This window comes from Rhinatrema bivittatum, chromosome 6 (assembly GCF_901001135.1).
Source record: "Rhinatrema bivittatum chromosome 6, aRhiBiv1.1, whole genome shotgun sequence".
NCBI lineage: Eukaryota > Metazoa > Chordata > Amphibia > Gymnophiona > Rhinatrematidae > Rhinatrema > Rhinatrema bivittatum.
Genome location: NC_042620.1, coordinates 186,238,443 through 186,261,176, shown reverse-complemented (window position 1 = coordinate 186,261,176; position 22,734 = coordinate 186,238,443). Strand labels below are relative to the sequence as shown.

General features: G+C 39.4%; 1 protein-coding gene across 2 annotated transcripts in view; it reads right to left on the bottom strand.

Moving 5' to 3' along the window:
• NBEAL1 (neurobeachin like 1) overlaps positions 1 to 22,734 on the bottom strand; it is a 324,484-nt gene that overhangs the window by 225,221 nt on the left and 76,529 nt on the right. For both annotated transcript variants that reach the window (XM_029606300.1, XM_029606301.1), the window contains exons 3-7: positions 20,203 to 20,294; positions 17,964 to 18,125; positions 9,492 to 9,573; positions 8,855 to 8,982; positions 6,256 to 6,338 (exon numbers count right to left, since the gene is read on the bottom strand). In XM_029606300.1, coding sequence (XP_029462160.1) covers positions 6,256 to 6,338; positions 8,855 to 8,982; positions 9,492 to 9,573; positions 17,964 to 18,125; positions 20,203 to 20,294 — 547 coding nt within the window. The remainder of the gene's footprint in view (positions 1 to 6,255; positions 6,339 to 8,854; positions 8,983 to 9,491; positions 9,574 to 17,963; positions 18,126 to 20,202; positions 20,295 to 22,734) is intronic.

Sequence of the window (22,734 nt, the reverse complement as noted above, 5' to 3'; positions counted from 1 at the left end):
TGCCATTAATTAAGTTGACTTAGAAAATAGCCACTGCTATTACTAGCAACAGTAACATGAAATAGACTTAGTTTTTGGGTACTTGCCAGGTTCTTATGGCCTGGATTGGCCATTGTTAGAAACAGGATGCTGGGATTGATGGACCCTTGGTCTGACCCAGTATGGCAACTTCTTATGTTCTTATGATTATTAAAACAGAGAATAGGCCAAAGGAAATGTTTTTGATAATAAAGAACTTATTAGAAAATGAAGTAGAGTGAAAAAGACTACTGAGTGGCCTTCTTAGTAAAGAATTTGCAGATTATTTTTTCTTCTAAAAATGAGTTGTTGAATGCTGATTTATAGACCCAAGAAAAGAATTAGGGAAAGGAAGCCTGCTCAGAATAGATAGCGTTCGTGAGCACTTGAGCGTTACTGATCCAAAAAAGTTGGAAAAGTTTAAATCTCTAATTATTTGAGTTTAAATATCTCTCGAAATCAATATGGCCAACATTTTGCTGGTGAAGAATCTGCCAGATGACATTTTGTTGTATTTTCTAAAGATAATCAATGAATCTCTTTTGCAGGGTTCAGTACTGTCATCTTTTCAGAAGGCTTATTACTGTCTCAGTGTTGAAAACAATTCTTTAGATGCTGTGTGTGCCAATTATAGGCCTGTGTTTAATATTCCATTCTTGGCAAAACTTTTGGAAAAAGCTGTTACAATGCAATTGTCTTCATTTTTGGTAGAAATAGGGGAAATGGATTTGAATCAGGCAGGATTTCAAAGGGGACACAGTATAGAGATGGTTTCAGTCTCTGTATGTGATGATATATTTTATCATCTGGATAAATGGCAAGAAGAGCTTTTGATCTTACTGGGTTTATTATCAGCTTTTGATTTAGTAGATCATACTATTTTATTGGATAAGTGTTTAGCTCTGGCGTTGGTTGGCTTCCTTTTTTTTTTTTTTACAAGGTAGGACTTTTAGGGTTTGTATGGAAGGAGTTTTTTTCTGCTTGGTATCAATGAAGTGGGCGGTTCCAAAGAGATCTCCATTATCCCTAGTTCTAATACTTTTTTTTTTTACAACCACTAAAGTTACTGTTTCATTCTTTACAGTTGCAAGCATGTGTGTTTGTAGATGATATTCAAATTGTAGTAGGACTAGATCAGGGGTATTTTGGAGAAGACATCCAAGTTGGGAATAATATCAAATTGGTTTTTGCGGAGTAAATTGAAATTGGATATGAAGAAGAAAGAATTGTTGGGAACTGGAGTGGTTGGGGAGATTTTCAGCCGGTGACCATGATGATTGACTCTGAAAGGGATTGATGGAGGAGGTAAGGGATTTGTGTGTTAAATTAGATTCAAATTTTTTAATGGACTCTCATATAATCACAGTTGATTCAAAGATTATATTAGAAATTGAAAATTGTAAAGAGAGCACTCATTCTTGGAGATTTTTTGTGTTCAAAACAATGATTCAAGCCCTGATCATTTCTCAGTTGGTCTATTGTAATTGTCTCTATGTGGACCTCCCAGATAGACTCACTAGAAGACTACAAATTATTCAGAAATTGTGACCCGATTAGTATTGGGGGGGGGGGGGGTCTCGTAGAACTGCAATTTGGCCAATTTTGTATAAATTACATTGGATACCTAAAAAATTACAATCTCTGCTTAAGGTTTGTGCACTAACTTTTCAGGTTTTGAGAGGAATGGGGCCTGATTATCTATTGAAGAAAATGCATGACAGTTGCCTTATTGGTTATCCCAACCTTTAAAAATCTACGGCATACTTGTTTGCTGATGAGGGCATTTTCCACTATTTCTCCTATATAAGTGAACTCTCTTCTGGTTGATGTCAGATTGGAAAGAAATTACATAACCTTTTGCAAAGTAAAAACATACCCCCTCATTTATCAAAATGCACTAAGGCGTTTTCGTATGTGTTAAGGGCTTATCGCATGCGAAAAGTGCCGTTAACGCATGCAATAGCACCATATCGTATGGTGCGATGCAAATCCGAAAAAGAGGAGAAAGGGGCGGGATTTACCGTTTTGAGAAAGCCCTATCGCACGGCTTTAATGCCGATTTTAGCTACAAGTTTTTCAGGAGTGTTACGGCTATATCACCCATTGCGATGTTGTTCGTGGATGCAGGTTTTGGTAGTTTGATGCTCCCAGACCGTCCACCTAGCTATCTGAGACCTTGGAGAAAGAAAGAAAGAAAGAAAGAAAGAGAGAAAGAGAGAAAGAGAGAAAAAGAGACAGACTAGCCATATTGCCATCACCCAGATACGTATTTATATCTGTATGGGAGGCCCACCTAGTCACTCGAGGTAAGGTTTAGGTATTAGTGTAGGGGGTTAGGGGCCAATTTGACTTTCAATGTGAGATGTACAAACAGAACAGTGCTCTCTTGTGAACATCTGATGACCCTCGGATGTGCAATGTTCCCTCAACCTAGCTTGATGTTACCCAGGTAGAGAGTCCATCAAGATAGGTTGAGAGAACACTGCACAAATCTCATCTTTGGGTGAGTTTCCTCACTCCGAGGGTCATCAAATGTTCAAAAGAGAGTACTGTTCTGTTCGTACGTCTCACATTGAAAGTCAAAGTGGCCCCTAACCCCCTACACTAATACCTAAACCTCACCTCGAGTTACTAGGTGGGCCTCCCATAGGGATATAAATACCTATCTAGGGTCAGGGCATTACGGCTAGTCTCTCTCTCTCTCTCAGTAAACATGGTCCCCCAGTGGTTGTATGTAGGAATTACCACATTCTGGAACTTATCTGAAAGTGTGATCACAATTTGCAGTAACTTAGCTCTTCGCATAGGTATTAGCGCAAATTGCGATAAACTCCCTATTACCATAAAACACACCCCTTTTCCCATCGCATGCGATATTTACCGCATTTTGATAAATCCAGGCCATGGTTTGCAAGTATAATGTGCTCCAGTGGTTGATGGTAAGAGGAAAGTCGGATCAGAGCAAATTATTTGGTTTATGTATATATTTTAATGGCTTATGTTATTTTTATGTTTTTAACACTACAAAGGCCAACTTTATTTTACTACCTAGTTGGGCTGCCGGCATGAGTTTATGTTGCTGTTTTAGGCTACATAATTGAAAGAAAACAAATGTTTTTGATGTACAAATTGATGCTATGTGATAAGTACAGACAGAAATTCTGCATTTTCTCTATTTATTTCAAAGTTTTGGAGAAACATTCTTTGACAGCCACCCAGATGTGGCTAACACCCTAGAACTGCCACTAGCACAAAAATATGCAACTAGGTGTTAGACCCTATAATTGAAAGTAAACTTAAGAATGACTTACAATACAAATATAATTATCTTTCTTTCACATTTTAATAGTGTTTTTACAGGTATCTGATGACATTTTTCACATCAAAATACAGTTCTACTAGGACCGCTGCAGGCACATTATTTTGCAATTGAGGAGTGTAAAAACTCACACAATCTGGGTTCATGATCTCAATTAAGTTGAAATGCTGTGAACTTTCATAATTTATGACTTATGACTGTCAGAATTGTACATATCCACAATGTAATTCAAGTTGGGCCTAAATATTCAATAAGATATACAGCATCCCATACCTGCCTTTTATTCTGTCTATTGTACACACTACTCTCTACTGTACCCAGTGCCCTTGGAAAATGAACTCGGGTCCTTGCATGTCATTAATTATAATAAGATTAGAAGAAGACCTTTGATTTCTGAAAATTTTACCCCACCTCCACCCTGCCCCTTCAGTTTTTGCCAGTGAATGTTTCTCTCCTTATGCTTGTCCTGATTCATGCTTTGACTGCTATATGCACTCTTTCTGTTTCTATTTCTGGCCCTACTTACCTGGCTTAAAAGCTATGAATTGCAAAAATTGGCACCTGTCTTTCGTTGGGAAGAGCTGCTCATCTACTGTAATGTGTGGCCAGCTTTGCAGCTGTTGTGAAACTCGCTGGGAATTAACAACAAAATGACTGGCAAGCTAAGACGCTGAGGATGATAGGGTGGAGTGGGTTGAGGGGTGGAGGTTGTTGTGCTGATTTGGAGAATCACTAATGCACCTGTCACAAAACCTCACAAAACAAATCAGGATGATCGGAAAGAGAGAAACTTTCACTGGCATGAAAACATGCCTGGGGCTGTTCTAGGGTGTACAATATTTTGAGCAAAAAGTGAAAGGGATGGGATAAAATTTTCAGAAATCAAAGGTCATCATAAATGATGAGAAGTCACAGAATTGCAACCTGCTATAATCATGGACACTGACTATACAAGCCTTTAAAATTTGTACCGGCACGAAAACATGCTGGCATGAATAATATGAATAATGCATGTTATTTTGTATGCTGTCTTGGGCAATTTTTTATTAAATTGGGAAGGCAGGTCATAAATATGTTAAATAAATAAAATATGGTTGGGGCCATCTTTCTCCTCTTCTCTTGTATGGGTGTGGATGGTAGGGAAAGTGGTGTAGAAGGTATATGGAGGGAAAGGGCTGAGTGTCAGGGAATGTAGGTGGGGGGGTCACTTTTCCCCCACAGCAATCTCCACTTTGTTCCCCTCTCCTTACCCTTGGTGTGTGGGTGGGTCAGGGGGAAGTGGTGGTGTAGATGAGTAGGTGAGATGTGTGTGTAGGGAGGGGTATTGTGTATACATTTTATCCCTTTACCCCTTTGTACTGATGTCCTCCTGTCCCACCGTGAGTGGGTGTGCGTATATGGGTGGGAGCACTCTTTTTCCTTCACATTCTCCATTTTGTCCCCTTCTCCTTACATGAGGGGCTGGGGGTAATAGTATAGAAGGAGTGTGTGGGGGGGCGGGGTATGAGTTTTGGGGTTGTATATATGGGTTTGAGCACTGTATCTTCCTCTCCTCACTCCTGTGTGTGTATGGTGAGAGGAAGGAGTGATGGGGTATATATGGAGGGGAAGGAGAGGTAGAGTACGTATGTGGGAGAAGCTAGTCATGTAGATGAGGTGGTGTACAAGTTGGGGGGGGCAACTGGGTGCATGTGGAATGTTGTAAGGAGTACGTGTGGTGTGGAGGGGTGTGAGTCTGAGTGTAGAGAGTGAATGTACTCTACACCTACTGCTCCCTGTCCCCCTCCCCTCTCTCTTCCTTCGTCCTCCCTCTCTCCCATGTGTGTGATGGGGGGATGCGCAGTTGTGATGTAAGTGGGGTGTGTATGGGTAGGGAATTCTTTCTCCTTCTCCTCAACCCTATGTGTTCTGGGGAGGGAATGTATGGGAGTATGGGTAGGTGGTGGTATAGAAAAGGATAAGTGGGACTGTGGCAGGGGGTGATGTGTGGAGTGTGTATGAATTATTTACCCTTGCACGCATCATTCTGTAGGCCTCTCCTTCCACTCCATATGTGTGTGGGGGGGGGGGCGGGGACTTTTGCGGTATGGGAGAGGCAAGTGTCAGGGTGTGGCTGGGGCAATCTTTCCATCTCGCATTCTCTAATTTCTCACCCGTGTGTGTGTGTGTGTGTGTGTGTGTGTGTGTGTGAGAGAGAGTGTTTGTGTGTGTGTGTGTGTGTGTGCGTGTAGTGGTGGTGGGGTGAGGGGGAGATATATGTAGTATGTGTGTGGTTGGAGGGGTGGTGGTGATGTGTATGGCATGGGTGGGGGGGGGGTTGTTGTGTATTTGGGATGTGCATTTGGAGGGGTGCTTACTCTGTTACTCTTGTTATTAACCTATCCCCTCCCCTCCCATCTAACTTCTTCTTTCACGCCTTCCTTCCCTCCCATCACTTCCTGTCTCTGGTGTGGCCTGGGAAAACCCACCAGCCTTTCTGCTGCTGGACCCACATCCCCAGTACACACTCTACAGTCTCCACTCCTTTTCCCACTCAGTCAGTCCTCCCCTCCCACTTGGGGCCTGGGAAACCTCACTACCCTTGTTGCTATGCCTCCTTTATTATCTTCCATTGATGGAGCCTGAGAAATCCCACCAGCCTCTCTCTTCTGCTGGTAGCCCCATTGCAGCTCCAATCCCTCAGTAACTCGCTTCAATCCCTGAAGCAGCGGTGGCCGGTCTCCCAGTTCTGGGTGAGTGTCACTACATTTGCACAGGCGCTGACGTGCCATGCTACTTACCTGGAGCTATAATATTTTTATAATATAGATATATGCATACATCACAGAGACACTAGCAAGAAAGGGGAAATACAGGTGAACATAAACTCTGCTCCTTGAAAAGAAACTCCAGAAACAGAATATGTAGATGGTACTTACGGTAAAAGAAAGGGATAAACTCCACAGTGAGGGTGGCTGGTTTGAATTTCTGCCTGCTTTTTTCCACAGCACTCAAGATTCTTCTATAGGAAACCAAAGGAAGAAAAAGTCATAAGTGGTACTGACATTTATCTATCTGTGCAACAAACACCTGTCTAATTAACTTTCCTGGTGCTTACCTTATGTACCACTTTCACTAGACAACAGGGAAAGATAAACATCAGAGTGTGAGGTTTCATTTTTGAATCTAAGCCACATCCTCACAACCCAATGGCTCGTAACATAGCTGTTGTTCTTGGCCTCCCTGCCTTAAGTTTTAATTAAAAGGGGACCCCTGTGGTGAGGGATAATACAAGATGGGTCAAAGTCTCAAGGGGCAGTGCAGAAAGTTGGAGGGCAAATTAATATACTAAGTAAAGTTGGTCAAGGCAGGTAAGGGATAGGGGAGACAAAATAGGGGACAGCAAGGGCAAGCAAACAGCAGTAGCACCAGAAAGGCAGGGAACCGCTGTGGCCTCTGTGTTCCACTGATTTGGTTGTTTTCTAGATTATTAATTACAATGCAGCCTAACAAATTAGCAACAGACTGGAGAAAATTCTTTTTCACACAACGCACAATTAAGCTCTGGAATTTGTTGCCAGAGGATGTGGTTAAGGCAATTAATGTAGCTGGGTTTAAAAAAGGTTTGGATAAGTTCCTGGAGGAGAAGTCCATAAACTGATATTAATCAATAAGGAATAGCCACTGCTTGTTGCCAGCATTAGTAGCATGGGATCTATTTAATGTCTGGGTACTTGCTGGGTACTTGTGACTTGGATTGGCCACCATTGGAGACGGGATACTGGGCTTGATGCATCCTTGGTCTAACCCAGTATGGCATTTCTTATGTTCTTATGTTGCAAGAGTATCTGCAGTGTGAGCAACTGGGTGAGTAATGTGCCCATGTTAAAGAATAGCTGAGAGCAGAGAGAATGAAGTAGAGCACAACAGAACGAGTTCCCAAGGTGATTCCTTTATGTGCATAAAGGAGATTCCTTTATGCACAGCAGGGCCAAACTTTGGCTGAAGCCAAAGAATATATTACTGAAAAATGCACTGAAACTGTGGGTAACCTACAAATACACCTCATCCTCCAGTGCCAGAGCAGTTATGGAGAAGGCAGGAGAAATTCATGGCTAATGACTGCACGATAAGGACTATAAACTAGAATCCTGGAACTCCTTAAAAGACTGGGACCAGCTATCTAGCTCAGTCCACCTTAAATTCTCAGGCCCCACAGGATGCTTTCCAGGGGAGAGGAATAAAAATCCACTTTCAGAAAGAGTAAGGAGGCCCAGAGTAGGAAGAAGAAGCTCAAGGGACTATGGCAAAACCTTGTATGTTCAAATGTCCGACTTTTGATATAGCACTGCTGAGTCAAGCTGGCTTTTGCTGTTTTTCTGTTTATCTAACGAATAAAAGTGTTTTCTGTTGAAAGCTGGAGTCCAGGTGATATTTCTGTCCTCCAGCACCCCTCCCTGAAGCCAAGACCACTCTACACTATCACAGACTGGATGAACAAAACCAGCAATTTTTATCTGTATGCTGTGTGCATGCCTGTTTGTCTTTTTATATACATGTACTATATATGTAAGTATACCCACTTAAAGCTGATAGTGTGGGATATCCACTAGAGCTTCCTGCCATACAAAGGCATGAATTTGGATTTCAGAGTTAATTATTCATCTTTTGAAACCGAAGCTCAAGGTGAGTTACATTCAGAACTGGAATTTCCCTGCACCAGAAGGCTTAACATTTATTTATTAAACATTGTTCCAAGAGATATAAAATGGGAGAAAACCTTTTGTAAACAGGCCCCTAGTGAGTACCTGACACAACGGAGAATGAAGTGACTTGCCCAAGATCACAAGCAGCATCATTGCAAGAAATGGGGTTTAAACCTTGGTTTCCCGGGTTCTCAGCCCCCTGCTCTAACCACATGCTTGTCTGCATCAGTTCATGTCAAAGCCACTGTAAAACAGCCCCACTGTGAGAGGTCTCTGTATGCTTCTGCCCCCTTCTCCCTTTATTTTAAAATTTGGAAGAGAGACTGAGGATTTCAGGCTTCCCTAGCTGTCCTTTTGGTCATATGAATCCTCTCCATGTGCACACTGCTTTCTCCATGGAGGTTGGTGCGCCACACAACATGTTTGTTTATTAACCTTTTAGGTACCAACATTCCACAAGTGGAACATTTTTTTCATATACTTTTAATTTCTTGCAAATTTTTTTATACCATATTTATACCATATTTGGGTCTAGTTAACGAAGATATGTAAAAAGGGGCATCAGGAAATAATTCCTTCAATGAGCAGGATCTAAAAGGTTAATATAGGTGTACCTTGGGCTTGAAAAGGTTGGGAAGCAGTGCCCTAATAAGTTGTCAGGCAAGGTGTGAATGCTGAAGAAACATGGTCACCATCACTATAATCAGAGAAGTATCAATGTGGCTCTGTTTTAGATGGGCTGACAGGAGAAAGTTACTTAGAATATCTCCCTATTGTCATTTTTCAATCATAATGCTCAAAGATACAATCACAACATTTTGATGTCACATACCCTGCAGCTCTCTGCCTCCAGTTTCGATATGGATCATAGAGACTCTCACAAAAGGCCAATGCATGTCTTACAAACTCTTCAACAGGTGCCTGATCTGTAACTTCTTTCTCTTTTGTTTTGCTTTTTAACTGAGTGGGAAAAATAAGAGTATTATACAGGGTAAGACATCTCTACAAAGGTTAAGGCCAAATTTCTTAGTATTTACGTCATTGAAGGATAGCCCTCAAGACTTTCCATTCATACAAAGATAAACCCAAATCATTTAGAAGGCAATTTTCAGACTGGTCATACAAGTACAAAGTCTGCAGGTAAAAAGTATACAAGATTTGCACTGACATAGCAATGTCTTCAAACTAAAGGACCTTAGAATCTAAAGGACCAACATGCAAAATGAAACAAGACAATGCAAATGTAATAGCTGGCCACATTATCTAACCTAGCTTCCAAATTCAGACCTGGGGAAGCAAGTTTAGTAATGAAAGCAGGCTCTTGATATATAGTATATACAATAAATTCTCCAATTAAACATTATCTTTAAGTGAATTATGCATCTTCTCAAAGTAACTGGAACCCTGAAAACAATATTTTAACATAACCAGAAAGCTGTAGCAGAAAGGTGAGTATGCACATCATTTACCTGTTGAATATAGAGTGTAGTCATAGTAATGATATGGATAATGTAGGAGCAGCTCCCAATCTCCTCAACATTGGATAGATTTCTGTAAGATGATGAATCCATTATTTGCATACAAAAAGCAAAACAATTTATTGTTAACATTTTTTGCTGCACGCAACAGGCAAGTCCAGAGCATATAGTGGAGATGACATATCTGTGCTCTGAGAAAGAATGCCTCTGGTTGTCCAAGAAAGTAATATCAAAGGAGGAGCTATTATAAGGAAATTATAATACAATTAGAAGAAAACTAAAAGAAACAGTTGTGAGGGTTAAGTGTATGCACGGGGATTTTTCAAAATTATCATCTTGGAAGTCCATATAAACATAAGAATATACGATTTGAAATATTGGGTCAGACCAAAGTTCCAACAAGCCCGGTATCCTGTTCCCAGCAGTGGCCAATCCAGGTCACAAGTACCTGGCAGGATCCCAAGGGGTAGACAGATTCTGTTTATCCCAGGGATAAGCAGTGGATTTCCCCAAGTCCACCTTAATAATGGTTAATGGACTTTTTTCCCAGGAACTTGTCAAACCTTTTTTAAATCCAGCTACACTATTAGTTTTTACCACATCTTCCGGCAACAAATTCCGGCAATAACATAAGAACATGCCATATTGGGCCAAACCAAAGGTCCATCAAGTCCAGCAAAAAATGTCTCCAACAGTGGCCAGTCCAAGTCACAAGTACCCAAACATTAAATAGATCCCATGCTACTAATGCTGGCAACAAGAAGTGGCTATTCCCTATTGATTAATAGCAGTTTATGGACTTCTCCTCCAGGAACTTATCCAAACCTTTTTTTAAATTCAGCTACACTAACTGCCTTAACCACATCCTCTGGCAATGAATTCCAGAGTTTAATTCCACAACTTAAAAAAGGTTGAAGAAACATCCAAATAGATGCTGGAAGAGAGGCTATTAAAGCCAAAAAGGCATCTTTTAAAAAATGGAAAGCAGGACATAAGGAAAATAGGAAGAAAGATATAAAACATCAATACATAGGGCTGAGAGAGAATATGAGGAGAAGCTTGCCAAAGAGACAAAAACTGATAAAATCTTTTTCAAGTACATGAAAAACAAGACGCCTGTGAGGGAGTAGTTGGACTATTAGATAAACAAGGATTAAAAGGAATATTCAAATATAAGGCCATATTCGAAAAATTAAATGAATTCTTTGCTTTAGTCTTCACTACAGATGTTAGGGAGATATCTGTATCAGAACTAGAACCATTCTTTGAATCAGGAAGGGGCACTAGAACATATTCATAAATTATATAGGTGCAAATCACCAGGACCTGATAATATTCACCCCAGAATTCCAAAGAATCTCAAATATAAAACTCAAAACATGCTACTGTTAATCTGTAACCCATCATTAAACTCATCCACTGTACCTGAGGGTAGTCAATGTAATGCCACGTTTTGAAAAAGAATTCAGGGTTATCCTGGAAACTACAGCCCAATGAGCCTGATATGGTATTGAGTATATGATGGACAGGGTATATGGTGGTATTGGGTATATGGTGGACAGAATTACTGGGCATTGGGATAAACATGGCTTAAATGGAAAGAGCTAGCAGAATATATGCAAAAGGAAGTCAAGCCTTACTAATCTATTAGAATTCTTGGAAGGTGTAAATAAGCATGTGGGATAAGTGTGAGCCTGTTGAAATAGTGTATCCGGATTTTCAGAAGGCATTTTATACAATGCTTCATGAATGCCTCCTCAGGAAATTAGAGAGCCATGGTTTAGGAGGCAATGTTCTATTGTGGACTTGTAACTGAATGAAAGGAGGAAAGCAAAGTAGGACTAAAAGATCAGTTTCCCAATGGAGAAAGGTTAATAATGAAATGCCTCAAGAATATATATTTATTTATTTATTTAGAAACTTTTATATACCGGTATTTGTGGGGACATCATACCGGTTCACATAGTAACTGAAAGATTGGAAAATACATTGCAACAGGTGAATGTAACTGGGCGGGGGGTAGAACAGAGAGGCAGTAGGAAGGATAGGGGAACAAGAAGGTAATAACCAAAACAATTTACAATGAAAGTCTCCTTAATATAAGGAGAGGGTGGTCACCTGAAGGGGACTACGAGGGGGAGTGGAAGGAGTTATTCTGTGTAGGCATATATATATATATATATATATATATATATACATACAGGGACCAATAACCTATTAAAGATCTGGAAAAGGGAGCAATGAGTGAAGGGATGAAATATGGAGAGGACACTAAATTATTCAAATTATTTTTTTACTTGGCTTTTCTTTGGTAACTCAAGATGAGTTGCATTTCTATTTTCCCTGTCCCCAGAGGGCTTACAATTGGTCAATTTTCAAAGGCATGCGCGCACCAAAACCGGGAGATGCGCACGTGACTCGGACCCATGCGCACTGCACGGATTTTAAAAGGCCCGAGGCTTTGCATGTATCTTCCAGTATGCACATGAAAAAAGGGGTGGGACATGGGCGGGCTGGGACTGCAGCATGAAGTGAGTGCGTAAGTATTTATGCACACAAGTGCGCGCTGGGGTCCCCTACCGCGCAACTTTACTTCTGCTATGTAAGTCATGTAACAGAAAAAAGGAGGCTAGTCAGCAGGGTTTTAAGGCTTGGAGGCTAATAGGGTAAAAGGGAGGCAAGTTAACTAGGTGGTTTAGGAAGTCCTCTCCTTTACTGGGGCGAACTGGTAAAAAAAAAATCCTACTGCATCGCCACGTATACCTACTAAAATTCCCCCCACTTACGCGCTCGAGACGGCATTCGGGTTCACATGCGTGCGTCAATAGAAAATTGTTACCAGGAACGTCAACCGGATTTGAACCCCAATTTCCCTGGTACCCAGCCCACTGCTCTAACCACCACACTACTCCTCCAATCCATAAAATTAACACACAGGCAGACTGTGAGGAGTTGCAGGAGGATCCTGTGAGACTGGAGAACTGGGCACCTAAATGGCAGATGAAATTCAGGGTGAACAAGTACAAAGTGGTGCACATAGGGAAAAATAATCTTAACTAAGGGACTGAGTTTCATAGCAATTTACATGCACACAATTTTTATTTATCAGGTTTTATATACCGTCATTAAGAAAATATTCCATCACAACGGTTTACAAAATACTTAAAAAATCAAAAAGAATAATAATAATAAAAGAATAAATAAATACATATTATCAATAACAGTACTTCATAAAATTCAGAAATATTAGAAATTTGAAGTGTACAAGAATAAAAACCAAAAAAATAATCAAATTAGTAAGAGTTAAAAACTAAATGAAATAAAAAAACAAAATAAAATAGAATTAATATCAACTCAACTGTTCAGGTCTTATTGGATTTGTTCATGCTCACTGTATGCCTTATGAGTTTTGAGTTCCTTTTTAAATTCTTTCATATTTTGTTGAAGTCTTAGCTGTTCTGGTAAGTCATTCCAGATTTTAGGTCCAGCTACAGAAATTCTCTGTTTCTCACTTGCGTTAAGAGTGCTGTTTGCACCGTGGGAATAGTAAGTAGGCCCTTCTTACTCGATCACAGATTTCTTTGTGGTGTATGTAGTCTAATTGTGGCATTAAGCCATTCTGTTGCTTCTCCATATAAAATTTTGTGAATGATGTATAGAGTTTTATAGGTAACCAGTATAAGTTGATTAATATGGACGTAAAGTGATCATATTTTCTTGTGTTTGGAAGGACCCTTACTGCCGCATTCTGAAAAACTTGCAGGGAGCGAATAGTGGTTTGAGGAAGCACTAAGAGTAAGGTATTGCAATAATCGATATTAGAAAATAATGATTGGAGAACTGTTCTGAAATTATATTCGTCCAGCAAAAGAGAAGGGCAACAAAAATGATAAAGGGACAGGGCGGGGGGAATTGGCTCCCTTATGAAGAAAATCTTAACAGGTTAGGTTCTTCAACTTGGAGATGACTGAGAAGGGATATGACAGAAGATTATAAAATCAGGGGTGGTACAGAACAGGTTAACAGGGAATGGTTATTTACCATTTAAAGTAGTACTAGGACTAGGAGACATTACAAGGAACTAACTGGTAGCAGGATTTAGAACAATTTTAAGAAAGTATTTTTCAGTCAGTGCATATTTAAGCTGTACAGTTTGTTGCTGGAAGATGTGTCAAGGTTAATAGTATAGATTAGTTTGTAAAAAAAAAAAAAAAAGGTTTGGACAAGTTTCTGGAGAACAGAATCCTTAACAATGATTAGTTAGGCAGATTTAGGAAGCTGTATTCCTTATTTCTGGGAATGAGCAACAAAAAAAACGGACTTCCCCATTAGCATCGGTCTGGTACATGCTATTGATCCGGTTTGGCCACTGTCAGAGATAGAATACTGGGCTTGATGGACCATTGGTTTGATACAACATGGCACTTCTTATGTTCTTGTTAAGAGAGACTTAATTCATTTGAGGGACAGTTAAGAGAAGTGTGTCATTTTTATCTTAAAAGTTGGGTATGAATAAATAGCTGTAATACAAGTTCTCCCATGTGGATTACCCAAAGGCTGGAATCCAGCTCTCAATGGACCGACCTATCTGTGGTAGATAAAAATCTGTCTCTGTCTCATTTCTACCCTGGGAACAACACAGTAGCAGTGCCAAATTAACTGTGGTGGTTTTATACATGGGTCTTACATGGGACATCATGATAGAGAGAGACAGGATTGAAGATCATGACTGTTCTCTTACTTTTATTATTTAATTAATTTATTTATTTAGCATTTTTCTATACCGACCTTCATAGTTAAATACATCGAACGGGGATAGAGAACTGTAACAAACGGAACAGCAATGTATAATCAGAAGGAGAACAAAGTTACATTAAACAAGGACTATAACTTGGAAGCTTTACAGCTGAAAATAAAGGCCCGAGTAGGGCAATAACTTAAACACAAGAAGTCATAATGGAATCCGGGCTAGGGCAGGTTAGATTATTAGCGAAGGTACTAAAATATGAAGTAAATTGAGGAGTAGCACGGTTCCATATTAATGTATTATTAATATGGAAGCACAGTTCCATATTAATGTATTATTTTGTTATTTTATATTGTTTTGTGGTGTCTTGCCATCTAATTATATATGTTTTGCTGTAACCTGCTGAGATTTATGGATCAGTGCGCTAGAAACATAAACAAATACATAAATAAACTCAACTAAACTTGGAACTCAGGTGCAACTGCAAAATCACTGTACTTGAAAGACAAATTGGATACAGACCTTTATCCAAGGGTGTCCTTGAGAATTGCTAACTGGTTCTTATTTCAGATTTAAAAAATGTGTCAAACTAAAGCCAATATGTGCAAGTAAATTCCATGATTATTTACTGTAGATGTATTAAAAGCCATACCTTTTGGCAGAGCTCAAGGACTGTAGACTGAGACAGCTATCTTAATCCCAAATGCTTTTATCCATAGATCTAACCTGTTCCCTTTTAAGTTAAGAGAGGTTACCTTTACATGTGATTTTTATCATCTAAAAATAATAAATACAAGTGGAAAAAAACATAACTTTGCAGAAAGGATGACATTGTAGTGAGGTGTTGCATTCGGGTCAGTGAGTTAATAGATGCTGAGGCAACCCAGCCCGGAAAACTTAATCTCGTCAAGACTACGCCTTTTGTTCTCTTCTCCTCAATTACCTCCTGCAGTCGTGCCCTGGGTCCAGTCCTCCACTTCCCTCAGCTCTAGATCTCCCTTGCCAGTCTTTCTGTTGTTGAACCTTCCCCTTTCCCTCCACTCAATTGTTTTCCGACTCACCATCTTTTCCCAGGCCCTTTCCACCTCCTCCTCTCACCCCACAGCTTTGACAGTATCTATCTCCTAAACTGGCTACAGATGCAGAGTCAGCCTTACTCCATCTGGCTTTTTCTTTGGCACTGCCCCAAGGAGTGACAGGTCTTAGCCCTCAGACCCCTAAACCACAGATCTCAGTGAGGTTTGCAAACTGATTAAAAGACAGGAAACAGAGAGTAGGATTAAATGGTCTGTTTTCACAGTGGAAAAAGGTAAACAGTGGAGTGCCTCAGGGATCTGTACAAGGACCAGTGCTTTTTAATATATTTATAAAAGATCCGGAAAGGGGCATGGTGAGTGAAGTGCTTAAATTTGTGGATGACAGCGGCCATCTTGGAACCGCTCCCCCTGGAAGCATTCTTGATGTGTTTAAAATGTATAAACAAAAAATTAAAAAAATAAAAATTTGTGGATGACACAAAATTATGCAGAGTAGTTAAATCACAGTGTAGTTAATTCTATCTCTGACAGTGGCCAATCCGAATCCATAGCAAGTACCAGACTGATGCTAATGGGGGAGTCCATTTTTTGTTGCTCATTCCCAGAAATAGCTACTTGGGATAAACTGCAGGAGGAACTTGTGAGACTGGAAGATTGGGCATCCAAATGGCAGATGAAATTTAATGTGTACAAGTGCAAGGTGATGCATATAGGGAAAAATAACCCTTGCTGTGGTTACTCGATGTTAGGTACCACATTATGAGTTACCACCCAGGAAAGAGGTCTAGGCGTCATAGTGGAGAATACATTGAAATCGTCAGCTCAGTATGCTGTGGCAGTCAAAAAAGCAAACAGAATGTTAGGAATTATTAAGAAGGGAATGGTGAATAAAATGATAGATGTCATAATGCCTTTGTATCGCTCCATGGTGAGATCGCACCTTGAATATTGTGTACAGAGAAGGGTGACCAAAATGATAAAGGGGATGGAATGGCTGCCCTATGAGGAAAGGCTGAAGAGGTTAGAGCTGTTCAGCTTGGAGAAAAGACGGCTGAGGGGGTTTATGATCGAGATCATGAAAGGACTTGAACAGGTAAATGTGAATCGGTTAATTTCTCTTTCGGATAAACAAAGACTAGGGGACACCCCATGAAGTTAGCAAGTAGCTCATACAAAACAAGTCAGAGAAAATTATTTCACTCAATGCATAATTAAGCTCTGGAATTTGTTGCCAGAGGATGTGGTTATGGCAGTTAGCGTAACTGGGTTTTAAAAAGATTTGGCTAAGTTCCTAGAGCAGAAGTCCATAAACTGCTATTAATCAATAAGGATTAGTAGCTTGGGATCTATTCATTTAATGTTTGGATGCTTGCCAGGTACTTGTGATTTGGTTGGCCACTGTTGGACAGAGGATACTGGGCTTGATGGATCCTTGGTTTGATCCAGTATAGCATATAAAAAAAAAAAATACAGCTGGCTACAAGCAGAAATGTGCCAGCAGGCAGACAGTGTAGGGACACTGAAGACCATATCATTCTACCCCAAATAGTTAAGGGTGTGGATAAGAAATATTTTAAATAAATAAATACAATTGTTCCTTCTTTCTCTAGCAACACGCTATCTTTTCAAAATGAAGCACAAAGGGGGGAGAGAGAGCAATTGGGGGACCAGCCGTTTACTACAACTCACTGCTTGATGCTCTGATTTCCATGGCCTCAGCTGCAGTTTGTACTACGGCACTAACCCACCAGGATATTTCCTGGTGCAATAGTCCAACAGTGCACTAGGTCTTGAGTGCCTCTAGAATGCTTTTAGCTTACCACGTGTTCATGCACTATTTTAGCCCTGATAGCCAAGATTCTGAAAGCCACTTTGGGGGTTTTTTTTGTCTGTTTTCAAGTTTGTACAATATTTTTGACAAAACTACTATATTTTGACAAATCTATTTATTCCATGCTTAAATTCAGCATCTTAGTCATTTTGTTACAATAGTGTTTTACAATGGCATCCATACATAGTGTAGAGCCTTACGTTTAAAAATAAATAGCAGTTTAAAACTTGAAAATTTTGTGTGTTGAGGCTTCATTCTTCATGTTTCTACCCATTTTCTTCAACCCCATAATAGGGCTGAATAATTGGCCAGATTTGGAATGGGGCTGAGTAAGAGCTGATATTTGGTATTAAGGGACCTGAGATTTTCATGAGCTGGACTGAGGGTTTTGGCTTAGAATCTGGGTGAATATTATGGTTAATCTATAAGAAAAGTACATGGGGCATGCATGTAGGGCACTGATGTACTTTGTTTTTCCATTTTAATTATGTATACTGTGAACCGCTTGGATATCTGTTTTTACAGGCGGTATATTAAATGTAAACAAATAAATAAACCTGAATTTACTGCTGGTATATAGATAAATATGTATTTAACAAAGTTTAGTAAAAAAAAAGAGCAATAAACAAAATGAGGCGTTCATTTGAAAAACAAGTTGACAACTATATTAATGTAGTTTAATATAAATAACTGAATAAATCATTCACATTCATTCGTTTTGGGGAAGTAATAGAAATAAAATTATTTATTTCCTTTTCTAAACTGTCAATGAACAACTAAGAAAAAGAAAGGGAAGGAGAGTACAAAACACAAAATAAACTGTTGAGGGCTGCAAACATGGACGGCACCTGCAGAGGATAATGAAGAATTTGACAAGCAGAAGTGACAGAGCCTGCTGTTCCTCCTCCAGCCCATCTGCTGTTTTTTGCACACACTGTAGCAGCTGGAGCCTCAGGACCTGCAGAATGTTATCAGGAAGAAGTGATAGCTCCGGAGGCATATTATCCACCCTAAACAAATAATAAAACAACAAAAAGAGTAAGACTACAAATGAATGACAGAATGAGTAGAATTTATTTTGCAGTATATACGGGGGTCCTGATTTTGTCACAGGTCTCTGCTGCTGATTTTGCTGGGAAAGGGCACCATCATGCTTCTCCCCCTTCCCCAACACACCAAAAGTGGACTCTTCTCTGCTTCCCTATGCTGACAGCCAGTTTCAGCCTAGAGGATTAAACAGTAGCATCAGGTCTCACAGGGCTTCTGGACACCTGTATTAGTGTATAATCTTGGATTGCATATAGTTTTGTGTCACTGTGAGGCAGATCTTGCTTTGTGCTGTGAGTTTCCTCCGGCCCCCACCTTTGTCCATCTTGTTGTTACAGAAAGTGCAGTTTAGACTCCACTGCTGTGCACCAGGCCATCACATAGCTAGTGGGGAGCACTGCATAGCAAAAGATAACACACAAACCTCAGGGCTGTGGGTAGCCCCCCTCTCTCTTTGCTAGAAGTGGCCTGGACACACAGCTCCCCCTCCTTTCACCCACAAACTCTCTTCCCTTTCTCTGGCCTAGTCCAGGTCACTTCTGGCAACTACCCAGAGCAGACAAGATGGCAATCAGAAAGGTACGTACGCAGTAAAATTTCATAGCTTGGCAATTTTTCAGAAGAAGTGAACAAAGAAATTCCTCCTGAGCATGTGTAGTCCCAAGAGGGATAAAACCCCAGCCCATCATACCCCAGGCAGATTCCCTGCTGAGAACCGAGGTTGGGGGAGTCTCCATGCTGACTCTGTCTCCAAAAGAGAACTCACTTTACTGATTCACCCGCCTGGGGGTAAGGAAACACTCTTCAGGTAAAGGTGACAGTTTCTGCTAGGTTTTGTATAAATTATACCCTATTAGTTGGGGAAATTATTTTGCATATTATGCTGATAAATTGTATACATTGTGTTTTGTCATTTTGTCTCAGGTGTTCTCATAAACACCTTTTGTATATATATTATAATTTGCTGTATTTTCATGAGTGTTCTCATAAGTGTTATTTTTCTTTCGTACCATATATTATACAAAAAATATACCTTTTCATTATTTCACAAAAAGACATAGTGAGTCTTGTCATTTTTCTTAGCCAGTTCAGGAATACAGACCATAGGACAGATACAAAAATCTAGCAGACCCTGAATGAACCCACACCACCATCATACAGTTGCAACTGCTAGAGTGAAGTTGGCCAGTTGAAGATTTCAATGCAGATATGAAGACCTGCTCTCCTCCTGCTGGCGGGAGTCAGGGTGGGGAGTGTATGATGGTGCAAGGCTCTAGGAATTGGGGGGCGGAGGGTGAGAGAGGAACCACAATCCAGTGCTTTTCAAGATCATAATAAAATAAGATCCCTGACACGTGATTTGACTAGCACAGTAAAAATTGTCTACAGGTAAAAACAGGTAGACACTGGCTAAAATATCAAAAATATGGATGGTGAGAGTCATAACTACTTAAAATAAATAAAAATATATTGAAGGTATTTAATTTTGATTAATAAATGTTTACTTATTAGATACTGATATGCAGACTGGGTTCCAGATTCAAGGAGCATTATTTTATTAATTGTCCCTCCTTCCAACATATGTCAGCAGAACAAACGTTGTGTAAAATAAAATTTGCAAGAACACTCCGAATGCATGCAGTTTTATAACAAATTATGTCCAAGAAAGTTTGCTTTAGAAAGTCTGATGGCAAACATGACAAATCATGGGTACATCAACAACATTATAATTAGAATTCAACAAATGTAAGGACCAATTTACTATGGCTTTTCTCCCGTTTTGTTTCTATGGGGAAAAAAGCTTAAAGAATCAGGCTCGTAGTGAAGCTAAAATGTATCATCAGAATGTATAGGAGTTCATAATTATTCTAATTTTAGTAACGTAAGTACTAACTAGTATAGGTTGCAGTCTAATGTTGATAGGCTCTGTTTATAATCTCTAACAAGGCTAATGTCTAATAATCAAATTTGTTTTATTCTCTCTGCCCTAATCTTTTACTCCCTCCCATTACAATCTAGCAACACACAGTATATACCTACCTGGTGGGCATCTTCTCAAAGTCCACATCCAAAAATTGTTCATAGCTAGAAACAAAGCCATCCAACCACAATTTCAAGTAGTCTGGGTCTTTCTACAAGAGAAAGAAAGAACACAAAAAGAATCAATTTATATATTATATCCCAAACAACAACATGCTACTAGATGGCGTGGTACAACTAGAAAACACCGAACCAATGCTACCTACAAGGTTCCAGTGACAACGAGATTACAGATCCTAAGGTAAAGATGATTTCCTCCGGGTCAGGGACAGCTGTTCCCATTACAAAATAAAATCATAATTCTCATAACTGCTCAAATGAGTTGCTTATGGTATAGGCCCAATAGGGGATGCACAATCAGCTTGTAATTAATGACACTCTAAAGGAGATTTAACCGGAAATGTATACTGTTGTGAAACACAATAAATTTCAAGTCTTGTGTTTGCTAAGATGTAAAAGATGTGGCAATTTGAGAAATAATGACCAACAAAAATATCCAATTCCTTCAGGATGTTTAGGAAAGAGAAAAATTAGCTGAGGCTGATTAAGGGCTTGCAATAAACTTGGCCAATGCTGAAAATTGTTAGTGCAGCTTCAGACTGCCTATCAGAGGTCTTCCCGATGGCTCTGCATTGGGCATAATGACTAAACATATTGAGATGCACCTGCATACTATATTTGGCAAGAACCTGTAGTCCAATAGGCTCAACAGTCCACCGCAGGACCAACGTATTCCTGAAATTATACCTACACGGTGCTAACCAAAATCCTCAGCTTTAAGCGAAGGATTGATCCTCTTTTCAGTGAGGCTTGCATTTGTTAAAAACATGATGATCTTTGCAGACAGTAACGCTGAATGGGATAAAATCAGGCAGTAACATCAAAAGGAAACAGTTGCAGTATCATCTCTCATTCTATGTGCAGCAAAACTGAAGATTGTGTGGAAGGGTAATTATAAAGTTGTGGTTTGTTTTTTTTTATAACAAAATGTTGCTCTTACATTTTCCAGATCAACTCTGGTGCAGGGGTAGCCAACTTCGGTCTTCAAGAGCCAAACCTGGTCTGGTATTCAAGATATTCATAATGAATATGCATGAGATGTATTTACATATAATGCCAGTTCATTCTGCATATCCTGAAATTCAGACCTGTTTGTGGCTCTTGAGGACTGGAGTTGGCCACCCAAGCGCTAGTTTTCATTTCTTTACATTCAGTAAAATATAAAACTATCCAGGAGCTCTTGCTTCCGGACAAGTTTACACAAAAACACAGAATATGATAAGGAACATAAGACCTATCTAATGTACTCAGAAGCGGCACTAGAAACTTGAAGGATTTAGGACATGGAAGAGCAGGAAGAAGAGGAGTGGGTTACACAAGACCAAAACTATTTAAAGTTTCATAAACAAGGGAAGTGGTGGTTATTCACCTTGGTCTGATTATTGGATGAGCTGGTATTTACACTGCTAGGTGGAGTCCAGATGAAGATCAGGATATGCTTTGTTAAGAATAAGAAAGAATTTTTATTGTTTTTCAGAGGGCTAAGAATGGGTTGCTTTTTCATTAGTGGGATGTAAGGTAGACAACTTAAATATAAGAAGATTTTATATCTTTAGGTTTTTTGGGTTTGTTTTATATTTACTGTAGCTTAATTTATGAATTGTATTCAGCTATAATAGGAATCAGAATGGTGGAAATTCAAATACTGTTAAATAAATACATAACACCAAAGATGTTGTAGTGAGAATGCATTTGAGTGATGTGGTCACTGAGCATGATCAAATGACCGCAGCAATGGTAACAGTAAAAACTGGGACAGTGCTGGCACTAACTAGCCTATAATCAGGATGTGCTAGACCCATCCACTAAAAGGTGCAGAGAATTGAGGGCTGCAAATCTATATATTTATTTTTTTATTTATTTAATTTTTGGTAATGGCGCTCTTTTAGAATTCAGGTCACTGTAAAATTGACAGGGTATGGGCACAATACTTAGCAATGTCCCTGAATCTTCCTAAATTTACTTCATGATGCAATGCCATACACCCCAGTTGATTTTTGGTTTTCCCTTTACTTTATTGCACTAAATGTTAGGTTTGTATGCTTGCAAAAATCCTTCTAGGCTGTATTAGGTTTACATTGGCACAAAACTTTCAAAACTGGTATGTGAAACACTATGGTTATCTTGTATGCTAGCATGAGGCTATTAACTTTGCTATTTAATCACTAACAGTCAAGTAAAACAAATTCAACAGAAACTTCTCAAAATAGCACCAATTGCTTTACAGGAGGGAGGCTGACATTACTGTCTAAATCCACCCTTTAATTAGAATTGCTCAAGTACATTTTGAGATGTTTGTGGAAGAGGAAATTTGAATAAAAAATACTAACCCTACTCCCTGTTATGCTTCAACCATAATCAGTTGCACTTGTAATTATACTGATCAAAACTGCTACAGGCACCTATATAAATAGATATTACATAATTTTGTTTCTTGAACATTTCCCCAAAAAATTATGCAGAAGAAAAATT